The sequence below is a fragment of the Cheilinus undulatus genome, linkage group 7, assembly GCF_018320785.1.
Source record: "Cheilinus undulatus linkage group 7, ASM1832078v1, whole genome shotgun sequence".
In the NCBI taxonomy this organism is placed as follows: Eukaryota; Metazoa; Chordata; class Actinopteri; order Labriformes; family Labridae; genus Cheilinus; species Cheilinus undulatus.
In genome coordinates this window covers 32163366-32179286 of record NC_054871.1, presented here as the reverse complement: position 1 = coordinate 32179286, position 15921 = coordinate 32163366, and the positions used below count along the sequence as shown (strand labels likewise).

The 15921-nt window shown below is 39.6% G+C and overlaps 1 protein-coding gene across 2 annotated transcripts in view; it reads right to left on the bottom strand.

Annotated features, from left to right (window-relative positions):
- Window positions 1–13961, bottom strand: part of ssbp4 (single stranded DNA binding protein 4) — a 130989-nt gene extending 117028 nt beyond the window's left edge. For both annotated transcript variants that reach the window (XM_041791851.1, XM_041791850.1), the window contains exon 1: window positions 13834–13961. In XM_041791851.1, the coding sequence (XP_041647785.1) occupies window positions 13834–13889 (56 nt within the window). In that variant the 5' untranslated portion in view covers window positions 13890–13961. The remainder of the gene's footprint in view (window positions 1–13833) is intronic.
- Between the last annotated feature and the right edge of the window lie 1960 nt (window positions 13962–15921).

The following is a 15921-nucleotide window of genomic DNA, read 5'->3' as shown; positions in this document are numbered from 1 at the left end:
TACCTGTAGTGCTTCCTGCAGACAATGACCAACACAAACGTTGATTGTCACTGCACAACAATGTGAGATATTGTTGAATAATGTTATTATTGTAAAAAAATAGACAAATAGAATAAAAGCAGTCTACTGAGTATATCAGAACAGACATTCTAACACAATATGATGGCGCAATTGAAAAGGTGAATATTTTTCCTTACTGCTTAGAGAGTTATCACACATGAGTTATCAGGGATTTTAGTCTAAAATCCATTTTGGTATCAGTCTTAGAAATCCTGTATTGGCTATAGTGTATTTATACACTATATGGAAAAAGTATTTGGCCACACCTGTTAATTATTGAACTCAGGTGTTTCAATCAAGTACCAAGCCATGCAGGCTCCATTTGCCAACATTTCTGATACAAAATGGGTCGTTCTGAAGAGCTAAGTGACTTTGTGTGGTACTGTGATAGACACTACCTTTGCAATAAGACAGTCTATGATATTTCATCCCTCCTGTATTTTCCACAGTCAGCTGTAAGTGATATTATAAGAAAGTGGAAGCATTTAGGAACAACTGCAACTCAGACACAAAAAAATCCCAGAGCAAGGGCAACAGCTGCTAAGACGCAGGGTGCATAAAAGTTTCCAACGATGATACCATGCTGAAGAGTTTTGAACTTGCACTGACATTAATGTAAGAACAAAAACTGTGCAAACAGAGCTTTAATGAATGGGTTCCCATGGTCAAGCAATTGCATGCAAGCCTTACATCCCCAAGTCCAATGCAGAGTGGTGGATGGAGTGGTGCAAAGAACACCAACACTGACTATGGAGCAGTGGAAACGTATTTCTGTGGAGAGACGAATCACACTTCTCTGGCAGTCAGATGGACCAGTCTGGGTTTGGTGAATGCCAAGAAAACATTACCTGCCTGACTGCAATGTGCCAACTTTGAGTTTGGTGGAGGAGGGATAATGGTAATGAGCTGTTGATCAAGGGTTTGGGCTAGGCCTCTTATCTCCAGTGAAGGTCAATCTTAATGCTTCAGCATATCAAGAAATCTTAGACAGTGCTATGCTTCCAACTTTGTGGAAACCATTTGGGGAAGGCCCTTTCCTATTCAAACATGACTATGCACCAGTGTGCAAAGCAAGGACTATAAAGACATGGTTTAATGAGTCTGGTGTGGAAGAACTTGACCGGCCTGCACTGACCTCAACCACATTGAGCAACTTTAGGATGGACTGTAACAGCAACTGTGAGCCAGGCCTCCTCATCCAACATCAGTGCCTGCCCTCATAAATACTCTACAGAATGAATGGCAACAAATTCCAACATTCTGCTTCCAAAATCTTGTTGAAAGCCTTCAAAGAAGGGTTGATTGGTACAATGGTCAGGAGTCTGAATATTATCATCCACAACACTGAGAATTTTGAGTCCCTGTGTGTTAATTCATTTTGCGTCTCAGCATTGCGGGAGTGCAGGAGAGCACAGAACAGCAGGAGCTCCACATACACACAGTCAGGCAAGCACACACGCTCATTGGAGTGAAGGCTTATCGATCTAATTATTATATGCATGGTACATAACTACAAAACCCTCTTGCAACTGGGAAGGCAGCCACTGCCTGCTAGCTGACACCCAGGGCTGTGCTATCTGTATGAATCTTGCTACACTATGAGTGATCATCAAGATAAGTGAGTATAGCTGTAATATTATTTGAAGTGCCTTCTTGTGTTTTTTTGGAGGTTTTTGGTTATTCACTTTAATGCTGACACTCCAATCTCTCTTTACATAGACCCATCACCTAGGACGTAAAGATCTACTATTAAACTTCAAAATAATTTTTGGCAAATTAAAACACCCACTAGAAGACTTCAGCTCCTCTACACCCCGTCCTCACTGTGTAGAATTGAGATTCCCGCAGCAATGAAATTTTCATAGCAGGGCTTGGCGTGATCTGAGGGGCTCCATGCCCCGGCGATGGGCACCTGCTCTGGCTGTGATGCATTATTTAAAAACACTCATTCAATCCAGGCTTCAGGGGACACCTTTTGTTACTCTGTCAGAAGCAGTAAATGTAACTAGGCTGAAGAGGAGACTTTTTTTTTGGAGGAGGGGGATGATGGAGCAGAGCCTGAGGATGGCCAGGTAGATGAAGGAAACATGGGAGGAGAAGGTGTTTGTACTGTACAGTAGAGCTGTGTCAGAGGGGAAATGAAGGTCAGGGCCTTGATGTTTACCTCAGTGGAACCTGAATTCATCTCTGTGAACCCTGCACTGGCTACACATGTCACTCAGGAATAAAAGATGAGATGCTTACAAGACAAACCACAACACTGATCTCCATATCTCATGTTTCCTCTTCTGCACCTCTCACTCTCTCCTCTCAGTTAAAATTTAACCATTAAAGCTCCTGTTAGCTATTTTTAACCAGTTATGAAACACACTGAAAGTAATGTCTCTATATGAGCTGCATAAACAAACAAGAACATCAGGCAACAGACTGAGTATTTATATACAAGTCATTTTAATGGCTGGAAACACTACCGCCAGGTAAGTGTCAGACAAGTAGATCAACAGTGCAGAAACGTTTTAATAAGTGATACATTTTCACTGTTCAAATAAAGCATGCTGATATTTGTGAGTTTTTGTCCATCGCCAGAATCACTACAAACTCACAGAAGCTTTAGGTTTGTTAAAAAATAGATGCTTTATTAATAGAACAAGATCTGTCTGAGCGAAAGAAATATAATTTCAGCTGTACTTTCCATGAATGTGAAGGATACAAAACATGTTGCATCTTTCCTTTAAAGCTACAGAATACAATCTTACCACTGGGGAAATTTTAAACAAATAAAATTCAAGCACTGCATCCATCCGACCAACTATCTCTTATCTATACTGCTTATCCCATTTGGGATCATGGGCAAGAGCTATATGATAAATCATTTTACAACCCTGATCGCAATGGATGCATGCACAACAGACAAATCACAGGACAAGCAATGTTAGTCATGTTAGCTGAAGTATGTCCTACCACCACCTCTGTGTTGTTTGATGAAAACCAGAACAGCCTGTTTTCTTGTTTCTATGACTAATCTACATTAAGTCTGCCTGATCTCTCCATCAGTAGTCAGAGAACTTAACACCACTGCATGCAAAAGCATTCAGGCTACTCGCAATGCTGCTGCTGTCACATATACCAGCATGACTCTCGAGGCAGACACTGAATTTAAAAAAGGCAGATCTTTCCTGCTAGCAGCACCTCATCCCAGTGTTTGTTAATGCTGTGGCCACTAATATGGACTGTAACAGGCATGGATGTGATGTTTGGGCTCCTTTAAATAGAAATTACAATCACAGGGATTAACATGTACTAAATGCAGCTTTGCTAGAAATGGTTAGTGATGTTCAAGTAGCAAAACAGGCCACGAGTTTATTTGTAAAGTTTACAAATAAACATGTTGCTCAACTTTTCCTCTTTTCCTCCTAGTGTGTGTGTGAGTTAGAGGGTGTGCCAGAGCATCTGTCAAGAGGTAGGCAAGAATCTTGAGGATTCTTGTAGTGAGCTAAGAGGCAAGCTGAGCCCCTTTAACATAAAAAAAAATCCTCATTTTGTCACAAAAATGTGTTAATGTGCTTTCAACCGAAAGATGTGCTGTTCCAAGACGAGCCTGTGCTACAAAATGGCTCTTTAATGTGAGCCACTGTTACTAGCTTCCGTTTGAGTGCCAATTTCCTTTCCTCCAATAATTTTCATTATTTAATCCACATTTAAAAAGCCAACTGGTACCAAATACAGAGCCGTTTGGGAGCCAAACAACTAGCTCTATACTGAGCTGAGCAAAACGATCTGGATCTCTAAAAAGATACAGATTTCCCATCACAACAAGCATACTGAACTGTACTTAACCAAACCAGGTCACTGTGTAGAAAAGGACAATACATGAGTATTGTGTGACACCGCTTGTCCAGACGTTACACGAAGGCTTCCTGCCTGCTGCTGTTTCTCTGTGCATTTTTGAAGCCCTTTAAAATTATTAATTTGCCCTAATATTTGACTACTTTAGGGACAGAAAGTAGCATAGTAGCGTTGGAAGCGTTTCTTTATGTAGAATCACTGCTTGCCCCTAGAGGGGAGTTCTCGGCTGCTGCGTGGCGTCACCTATAAAGAACCTACTGGCACTAACAAAATGAGAATATGAATCTCCAACCAGGCTGTTTAGGTGAATGTACACCTTTGTAATGAAGTGAAATGCAACAGCTGTTTGTGGATGTGATGTGGAGTCATTCTCTCTGTTACTGACCATCACTTGTAGTCAAAGCCAAACTACTGGCCAGTTTCATGTTGTTGTCAGAGAGCTAGAGCCTCCTCATTTTTACTTTAAGCTTTTGCTTTTAATATGCAGTGAAGTACAATACTTCCCCCCAAATACACAAATGTTAAAGTAAAATTACTGATTTCAAAATGTGCACAAAGATGACCAGAAAAGCTTCTTAGCTGCAACAATTTGAGTGAATGTAATTAGGTACTTTTTACCCCTCGTCTCAAGTCAATCACAGGCCTGACAAACTGAGACAACCACAAACACTCACACTTACAGGCAATTTAAGGACACTGATCACCTAATGAGTCTGCCCTCGGACAGTGGGAGGAAGAGCACCAGCCCATGCACAGGGGAGAACAGACAACTCCTTCTTGCTACGAGGCAAAAGCACTAACCACTGATCCATCTTACAGTCCACAAACACTGTTAAGTGTTTACACTGACAAATACAATAGCAACATATTTCTGCAATTCAGTCAGATTGCAGATTCTGGATCTAATCCTCTTGTTAGCACTTAATAAAAAGACCAGCTCTTGAAATCTTTTCCACTTTTCATTCTTTGAATTACTGAAATGACAGACATTGTATCATGCTAAAGCATGTTATTTAAAAATGCTGAAGATTAAAAATCTTTCCAACCTTATTTTCCACTGACTGCAGAGTTGTCAGACTGTATCTCAAAGAACAAACAAACTGTTCCACCATTTCTGATCTTCCTCCCTCTCCTGACCTTAACCTCATGCGGCCTCACTAGCACTTTGCTCCGTGTCCACACATCAAGGAGATCTCTCCCGCTGCCTTGTCCCTGGTAAACACACCTGACATTTAGCCCCCGGGCTGCCCCTGGCCGGCCTTCCCTTACCACCGCTCGCCCCAAGAGACAAGGGCATCTGGGCTGCTGAGTTTAGTCAGCTAAAGCACGAACAGTTAGCAAATTAACTTTCATGTCTTTGTTTTAATAATTCAGCAGCGAGAGAAGGGGCCAGCAGAGGTAGGGTATGGACTCAGGAAGTGATGGAGGAGGATTAAGTAAGGCCCGTACAAAATATATACCATTCATTATTTATTGTTCTGTGCACTAAAGAGCCACTGGATCAAATACACACAGATATGATTTCCTCAATATTAATATTTATAAACAGAGTATAAAGACAGTATAGATCTGACACTGTAGTGGTGATGTATGAGATGTAGGTGAGACACCTGTGATACTGTGCCGCTTATTCCCTCTGCACACTCTGTTTATGTTTGCTTGGCTTTGTTATGGCAGCTCCTTTGTCAAAACAAATCACTGTCAGTAGGCGTGTAAACACACCCCGCTTTAGCCATGGGTTAATCCACGCATATGTGCATTTACTCACTCAAACACACACACATGTACCTCTCTCACCAGCGGCACCTGCCTGACTCAGGCCCTTTTACACATTCATGAAACTCCAGAAATTTTAGGTCTGAGCTGCATGTGTGAACATAAACTTTTCACCCTGACTTTCCACAGGCATATTTCATATCAACCTGGAAGTAAAAAGTCTGATGCAGATGTTTGAACACAGCAGGAAATATTCTGGAGATTTCACAGAAAGAAGCAAATGTGCCAGAGAGGAGATGGGAAGACAATCCTGGAGCAACACGCAACCACAAGTTTGATTTTAGTTCACATACTCATGCTTAATATCTTTTCTCTTTGCCAGTGTGTTTCTCCACTCTATTGTTGTCACTGTGCATATGACTTACTACAAGCTGCATAGTTATAAACAGAGGTGGAAAAAGTACATTACGACTGTACTTTAGCAGTACAGTTACTCTGGTTAAATACCAGATTTGCTGATATTTACACATTTATTTGAGCCCATACTGATATCAATATTGAAATTAAGTTTAGACCTAACACTTTGGTCCTTAAAAAACTTAGTTTAAAGTTTGAAGCTAAAAAAAGGACAAATTTCAGTACAATGATGAATAAAGAAAAAGACTTCAGCTTATGTAGGTCTCTTAGTCCAGCCTAAAGCTCCAAACTGATTTGCTACTAGGCCAATATTTACCCCTGATAAAGACAGATTTTTATAGCCAAAATATTGGTTGTAAATATTGGTGGAAATTTTCATATCTGCAGATACCAAGAGAAACTAATACCTTCAGATACTGATATCATGCTGACAATATCATGCATTCCTACTTGCTATGTGCTACTGTGTAGTCAACAGAGGTCGAAAAAGCTATAGGCAGCCCATAAGAGGGGAAAAGGGGAGCGCTTTCTGGGGCCAAAACAAATGGGGGGGGGGGGCATGGAGGCAAGGAGAATCATAATCAATTGAAAAGTTAATCTGTAAAGCCGTATTTTAAATCCGGCCTGAAAAATAAGCAACAAAAATAAATATTATTTTTCCATTTATTCATGCTGTAGTACAGTATAGCTGTTTTTTAAAGTATCCCATTTCAAAAAATGCCTTTTTTTGTAATGTTGGCACTCTGGATGAGCACACTGATATAAACCATTAGGGATGTTTTGTCAGACGTCATGGCTAAGCTGATGTGCAAAAGCACCAGGATGCCTAAGATTAAAGTAGAAGGAACTCAAACAACTCTAAGGGGAAATTAATTTAATAATTGAAAAAAGAGGCAAAGAAAGCTGGAAATTGGCAAAAGATTGCAAAAAGTGGTGAAAACAATCTAAAGAGGGGTTAAAAAAATGGGATAACGCTGGCAAAATTGGGCTAAGAAAGGCAAAAATCAGTAGGGAAAATTAAAAAATGTGGTTAAAAGGGGCAAAAATGGGCTACAGAGGCATGAAAATGCAAAGGTTGGCAAAAATGGGTTGAATGTGGCAAAAAAAAGTCACAAAAAAGGCATCTAGAGTAGTGAAAAGAGCCTCAAAAGTAGCAAAAAAAAAAGATTTGGTTAAAAGAGACAATATGAGTTTAGAAAAGGGTTTTAAAATGGGTAGAAACAAAGATAAAAAAGGTGTCTAAAAGTGGCATGAATAATTCATTTGAACATCAGAACCCAGTAATAGTTTGAACTGGGGAAGGCCCAGGCACTAGGTTTTTCTGGGCCCAGCAAACTCTGTGGGCAGGCCTGGGAAAAGGTGCAGGGTTATTGTACTCAAGTAAAAGTACAGTTACTCTGTTAAAACTGAAGTAAAAGTAAAAGTACTTATTTCAAAATGTTCAAAAAGAAGAAGTACACAAAAACCTACTCAATTACAGTAATTTGAGTAAATGTTATTCGTTTTCATCTCTGGTTATAAAGTCAGGCCCTGTCATCATCTCTTCAGATTCTCTTGCTCCTCTAACATCTTTGCTTGGCCGTTTTATGACACTTCCTTCCTCCTGAGGACCCCCAATCACTCCAGTTCTCATCCTAGAGGGATAACTTTCTGTGAGGACATATTTTAATGACTGATTTTTGAAGTGCATGTACAGGAGCTAAAACAGTTTTAGTAAAGTTACCTGTGGACAGGCTCACCTGTCAGCACCCTCTGACCTCACACTTCAACTGTCTGATGGTTTCAGCAAAGTCACAAACACGACTTCGAGGAGAGAACTATCATGATCTGTGTGCAGAGATTTTACTACATAGCTGACATAGTTTTGTTATCACCAGTCTCCCCTCCCACAGGGTTTAATGAAGACAGTTCACTAAAACATGATTCTGTTGTTTAGTTTATCTTTAAGACACATAGGAAGTTGTCTTAACCTTCTCTCAGCTCAGATGCATCATTTTCTCTCTGAAAGAAAAGCAGCTTCTCCTCTGTGCACCGTGTTGCCAAACTGATTAACAACTTCAGGCACGGAGTCTCAATATTTATACTCTCTCCTTTATTTCAAGAAAGAAAACTAACAAATTTGTGCGGATGCACCCAAAGCAGCTGACGAATAGCAGCATTAATTGACTGTTGACATCTCTGAATGAAGCACTGTGAGCCAAAGGGTGCCGAGGGTAAATCAAGGGTTTCTTTACTTTTAGAGCAATATTCCTGCCTATGTCAGTGCGCAGCTCTTTATGCTGCCTTCAAAAGGCTAAAATGCAGATGGCAGAGCCATCTGTGTAGAATCAAAACCATGCATTCAGACCTGAAGATCCCCATTAAAGTGCATGTAAATACATGGGAGGAGCCAGAGGAGGAGTGGAGGATGTAAAGACTCCCGTGTTCAAAACAAGCTGATTAACTTGAAGTTTCTCAAGCTGAAGCTCCTTTCCCAAACAAATTCAGCAACACTCAATATTGCACAAAAATGTCTGTAAACAAACAGAGGATGAGACAGCAGACGCAAACGAAGAAAAGGCTTTTTAAAAGGAGATGTTTGATCAAACTGTTTAATGTTTTGTAAGTGGCACCTTTAATTAAGACGCCTGATTCATTGGTTCTTCTTTGAAAGCAGTCCCATTTACTAAATAATGAAATAAAAACAATAGTGAAGCTGCTGTATAACCTGTTCAAAATAAATTCAATTAAACTCTGCTCAAAGTGTGGTGAGTAATTAATTCTCAGAGTCATAAGGACACACGTTCTCTCAACCTTTATCACTATTATAATGAACATCATCTTTTCTTCTTTTACATCTGATCACCATGAAGTTTAAAACCCTTCACTCCTCCAGACAATCAATCAGGAGACTCGACACCTTCAGCGCAGCGAGGCCTTGGTAGTGTGATCCACATGTGTGAGAAATGTGCGTGTGACTAAAATCTTTATGTTGTGATTCTGAACAAACTGGTTGAATTCAAGCTTTCACGGTTTTACAGGAAATCCAAACACACTGTGCTGGCACGGCTTTGTGGACAGTAGCGACACACTCTGATGCACGCTTGAGCTTGTAAATTGAAACATTTTGTGTAGAGAACTAGTGTAAATGGTTCAGGTGACAGCTGAAGCATTGAAACAGGAGGATGAGCTGTATCATAGAGGAGCATTTACCTTTTCTTTAACATTTTTCACACTAAAGGACATACAGTAGCGCAAGCAAGTCAGAAAACTCTTCACTGAACTAAACTCTATTCATCATTTCAAGGACAATATGGGAGGAAGTAAAATACCAACACAAACACAACGCACCTGAAGCACAAACAACACTACAGCACGTATAGGTCTCTATCACATCAAGGCTTTTCAAGACTTACTCCTGAAGTTTCGTGAATTCAATAAATGATTTAAAAAACATATTGGTGTAGCTAACACTTAGTTTTGGCAGCCTAATGCTACTCAAAAAACATTCAAAAATAGTATTAAAAAATGTAGTCAAAATGTTTGATACTTTTTCATTTCAATGTCTCTTATCTAAACAATCTCTGTTACTTTAATGATTTATAACAAGAAAGTTGTGTAATGACCTCAGATCTTCAGATGAGAGAAAGATGTATGAAATGCACAAATACATTGGTAATGTCTTGGTACTGAAATGCTGTTGGTGTATTCATGTCAATTAGAGATTTAGTAAAACTTTGCCTGAAAATTTTGGGTAGTTCAAAACAAAAGATACCCCAACTGGGGGTCCAAATTGGACTTGTGTTTTTGTATCAAAACAGAAAAATCAGTTTTATTAGATATTTGCAAGCACTGTTGGCAGATAAAATGATACCATTGTGACCATGTTTATGGTCTAGAAAAGAGTTGAATACTGAAGTATGAGCAAGTAATGGGTTTTATGACACAAATTACCCCAAATAAGAGCAGTATAAAAAAAAACACCTAATAAACTTTAAAGGAAGCCATCTAAATTTGCACATTGATAAATATTTCCCTTGGTGAAATCTTCCTTGTAGCCACCAGAAAAGTCATGATGCCTCTAAGTGTCCATGCCTGACAGGGGCCCTGAAAAAATATATATATTATTTTTTCATACATCAACATAAGAGATGACTCGTTTAAATCTTCCCTGATAAAGATGTGTTCTTTTCTTACTTTAACTGTAAAAAAGACGATATTCAGCCACAAAGCACACATTGGAGTGTCGAATTCTCTTTGTTAAACATTTCAGAGCTGATTTTAACACTCACAGCATAATTTTAACTCCATTCTGAATTAAATGGCCTTCAGTGTTGGAGTCATCTGACAGTGTTGATTGATACAGTGTTCATCCAACTTTGTAGAGTCACATGATCTAAGTCTCACTGCCACTTCAAATCTGCAGAACAGTTTTCCCATCATGCCCTTGGGCAGAGTGTTAGAATAGTGTTGGAATAACTCTGGTTCAGTGATAATCATCAGTGTTAGTTAAATTCTGTAGAGTGCATTGATTTAAACTCTGTCCACTGCCAATTCAAATTGGAGAAGATTTTCCCATCATGACCTTGGGCTGGATGTTTTAGATGTGTTTAGATCTTACCTGTTGTACAGTGATCACTGTATTATTGCTTTTTTTTTTTTAGCTTAGACATTTTTGCACCATGAGTGAAGTGATCCACTGAATTAGTCACTTCCCACCTATAATCAGCAGTAAGAGTGGTGTACTGATTTTTACACACATTACTTTGCCTTAGGAGTTTAAAAAAAACGTGGCACTCTTTAAGTATGAAAATTGCTTTTCAACTGCCAATTATTAAAATTGCAAAAACTTCAAATTTGCACACAGAGTGAAGGAAATAACACTTTATTATGTTAAAAGTATGCTTCAATGTGTAAAAACAACTGTGTTTAGAGACTACAACATTACAGTTAAAATTTTAACACTTTACAAAGTGTAAACTAAGCTTGAAACCAGTCAGAATTATATAAACTTTGATAAAGTGTGAAATTTAACACTATGTGGGTTGAATTAACACTGGTGATTTTTCTGTGTACCACAGCAACAAAATAATGTGCAATTTTTCCGTCTTCAATCAAAACTTGTAAAAAACTTCCACTTCACACTGTCCTGACTGTGCAAAAACACTCGCAACAATTCTGAATGTTGAGGTTCTAGTCTACACTCTTTAATATCTGTCAATTGTGCAGGGTTAGTTTGGGCCCTGATGTGATGTCTTTCATGTGGCCCATAATTCCTGGCAGCACCCCAGCTTGTGGCACGAATTGATCAGATGCATGTCTTGCATACATTATCATTATAAAATCACAAACCTGGAAAAACAAAATCCTTCAGTCCGATTCTCTGACACCACTCTCTAATTTATAAGAGTGGTGTTTAGTCATTACCTGCCTAACGGTGTAACTGTGGTAAGCATAAAGAGGTTAAAGAGTCTCATATAAGTAGATAGATATTTTTGATTGTTGATTAGAGATGATATGCTGAACTTTGACAGCTAATCACCAGCTTCTACTTCATTAAACTGAAGGTGTAGTTAACAAAAGCTATCATACTATATAAATAATGTCACTGAGTAAGTGTACAAAATGAATCCTCCAGCTGTAATTCAGTCAAACTGTACGATTGAATCTGCTTTAATCGTGTACAAGTCCATCCGGGGCGCTCTCTTTTCAGCATCTGAATATGTAAAGATCTGTATGAATATGTAAATATAAATATGAGCTCATTCACTGATGCATTGAGGCAGCTGTTGTAAGCTCCACATTTACAAGGAAACATGTGTTGGCCCTGCAGGGCAGGTTAGTGTGACTAGACAGGTGAGGGGAGAGGGCAAGTGCTGTCCATTATGTGTGGATGTTACCTATAGACCTTTGCTGGGACACACAAACATTACAAGATTTCATGACACATAAGCACTGATTTTAAGAGTTATATTTACCATGGAGTTTCAGATAAATCAATTAAACACAACCCAGCAAACAAGGATAAAAAAAAAAAACGAAAGGATTTTGCTCTTCACAAACACAGACGCATTCATCATTTCCACGTCTCTAAAGACTTGTATCTCTTATGAGTTAAATTATTAATCCTCCTCCTACACTATCATTTGAAATACATGCTGCCTCTGCACAGATTTCACTCCCAATGACACATGGAACATAATCCACGCTGCCTGAACAAGCAACGAAAAAACACTGCATTTAAATAATCTATTGCTCCAAATATTGTAAATAAAGTATAATGAAGCTGCAGCACACAAACAGGTGTAGGAGCAGCCCTGATGTCTGCTCGTGGTCCATATGCAATATTAAAGCATCATATGCCAGATCAAAGGTCACTCTGCCTGCTGTTCATAAAACCACATGGGACTGTTTTCATTTAGGATTCACTCCTCAGCATTAAAACACACACAAACACACAGAGAGCTGCTCAATTTTCCAATAATCTGAGTGAAATTAAACGCTTGTGGCACCACAAGTGTACAAAGTATTTGAGGAAGATTACACTAAGCACATAAGCGAGCCACATCTCTAGAAAGCTTAATCAATTGAATGTGACACGGCAATGCATCAAAAATAATAATATGAGAGAGTCTCTAAAGAAATGTTGTTTCTATTACAGCTGTATGATGTGTGTAGCAGCACAGCCTCTCAGGACCTGACTGTTTTCAGATTAGAGCTGCATCCCAGCAGGGATCCCTCCTGACTCCTACAACCTCTGACTGTTTAGTGCGTAAAAATAGAAAATGATGATAAAAGACTGCACCGATCTGACAGAGAGGGATGCAAAGAAGGTCCAAATCTGAGACTGGTCACAAAAATAAATCATTTAAGCAGCAGAAATAAAGAGGAGGCAGACCCTCATCTAAGACGGACGTTTAAAAAGATGTATGCTTCTTTTAGATCGTAATGTAGCAGATAAAAGCATGCATGGACACTGGTGCTTTTATTGTGAAAAATGTGAAATGAAAGCTGCAAGCTTTGCAAAGCAGGATGGAGCAGCACTATATTTTCAAATGATGTTTATTGCTGATTTTTGCGAATTTAGACACAAAAACAATCAGCACACGTGCAATACTATCTTAATTAAACAGTATTGTCATAAAAGTGAGCTCCTGCAAATATAAAATCGTCATGCTCGTTGCAGCATGACTCTCTGAGAGAGTACATGCTAAAAAGTTTATCACTGACCGGGACAAAACTTTTCCCTTCATCGCCAGGTTTACTGCGCCCAGCAATGCGCCTCAAGAACACACTAAACAGCCGGAGCAAGCTCAACATTTCTACATGCAAAATAATTCAGCCATCCTGCAGCTAGATCTCTCAAAGTTTACAGAAGTGGACCGAGCAGTCTGTGCGGAAAGAGACGAGCGCGCAAAGCCCAACAGAAGCACCAGAAATAAAATAGACTTCTTTGACTTTTAATGCTGCACTGGTGTCTTATTCATACTGAGATAAAATGCATTGCTGTGCTCCAAAATGTAGCGCGGATTTACAGAGGAAGAAGTGTGAGCAAACGCACATTTTTAGTAAATGTCCAGTGCATGGACGCAAAAGTGCAAACAAGAGCTCAAATTAAAGGGAAACAAAGTTTAAAAGGCGCACCTCTAAGGTGGTCAGAGGGGAGGAGGTAACCGCAGGCAGGAGCGCACTTTAGTACAGCACACTCCTTTTAAATTACAGTACCTAGTTTCAAAAGTTGCTCTACCCTCCTCTGCCCCCCTCGCCTGCATGATAAGCAGGTAAACTCCAACATAAAGCGAATAATTCACTTACTTTTCTCTCGCTTGGCTATCGGAAGGGACGACTGCTCCTTTACCTTTGGCGTACATGCTGGATTCTGTTTTAAGACTTTTGCCCCACTCAACACCTGTCAAAGAAAGCAGCCAGGAAAACGCTCCATCTCCATAGCTACCCCTTTAGTGTTTTTTTCCTCCCCCCCTCCTTCTCCTCCTCCCCCCTCCCTCCTCCTTCTCTCTCCTCTCCCTCCCTCTCTTTCTCTGCTTTTTTTTTTTTTTTTTTTTAAATCTCCAACATTGGCCACAAATCAGGCACAGTTTCTATTGGGGGGACTTGAAACCGTCCTCAGTTGGATTTTTTTTTTTTTTCCTCCTCAGCCGCTGTTCCGCAGACCTGCCGCTCCTCCCTCCACTCTGCAAGAGGTGGGGGCTCCTTAAAGGGAAACACACACTTCTTGTTTACTGACCTCAGAAACATGAGGAGAGAAGGGGGGAAGATGGGGAAGGCATGCCGGGTACGGGCTCTGCACTTTCTAACTACTGCAAGCTTCTTTAGGAGGCCGGCTACAGACGGTACATTTACCTATAAACTGAGAAATTCAAGGATTTTGATCATGATTTGTTTAGGAGAAATTTTACTTACAGTAATGAGGATGTTGCGTTTACTTTTAGCATGTTTTAGCACACTGCCATAAGAGCCAGTTTGTCCTCTCAATGAGCTAAATGTGCAGACATAAATGATGCCCATTATCAGCACTGAGTGTATTGCTATTTGTAAATTATGGGCTAATGTAACCTATTTATTATAAAAGAAATGCCTGATTTAATGATCTCTAAAAAATCAAATCAATGTTTTTGCAGAACAGTGAACCACATCTGTTGCTGTGAGTGGATTTTTTCAGAGTGAAATCATTTATCAGTAAAGTGTTGGATGATTTTGCAGCAATATTCAATATGAAGTACTGTCATTGTGTAAGGGTGGAGATCAGAGTGGTGGATGAGAAACTAGCGGACCTCTTGTTTCAAAAGTGAAGCAAATCCAAAATTACATTCAAGCGGTATTCTTTTCACCGGCCTGCAGGTGGCGACTGCACCCACTATCAGTTAAATTTTTTATTTCATTCATCATCGAGGGCTGCAAAGTTGCAGAAAAGGTCTAGCTGCAGACCACTGTGGTCAGACACCACCATTGTCAGGACGGAAGTACACACATAGTCTGTAAATAAAATCACATTACTCTTCCTGTTAGTGTAAGGGTCAGCGTTGGAGCCAAAAGAGTTAACTACCCGGGCTTATCAATCCTGATAACAGTTAAAGTAAATATTACATCTGCCCAGGAAGCAATTTAAGTTAATTAAACAATTAAAGAAGATTTGGAAAGATGGCTCTCTGGGTCTTCTACAGGAGAAAAATACAGCCCCATACATTAAATTTTCTCCTCTTAATCCTCCCTAGTCCACATGTAGTTCAGATATCATCATCTCCTCTCCTTCTGTATCTGACTTCTGAATTTTTGTGTTCCTGATTTTATCTCCAGCTCAGTGAAATACTCTCTGTTTAATATCATGTTAGTATGCTTAGACATGTTGATTAAGTCACCAAATCAACCAATCAAACTAAGAAAAGTGTTTATGTTCAGGTCTGCTTGTGCTACGTTTAGTGTTAGCATCTTAGGTAAATTTTAGCACTGCTGTCCCAAAAAGTGAGATTTATGTGCTGCTGTTGCAGAGTTGTATAGTTGGGCAGACATTTCAAACATTATCCCTCATATTAAGTCCACAAGACTTGATTTATGAGGTGGAGAACTGTAACTGTAAGACGTTCTGGCGACGATCGGTGAAACACATTCAGCTACCCAGCAAGCACCTACGGCTAACAAAGCTCATTCAAAAGGTGGCCTATATAAATATAATGTTTGATTTTTACCAAGTTTGTTCTGCTAAATACTACTAGGCTAAATATCACACTGCACTTTTAATGATTCAGGGCTTTTTAGAAAACATTTGGAGCCTAAGCCCCGTAAGCCCCCCTTCACTCCGCCCATGGTTAGGTTATGAGGCAGCCTTTTCCAAACTTGCATATGCCACAGCTCAGTTTGAAACCTGAAAATCATCTAGGGTCCATC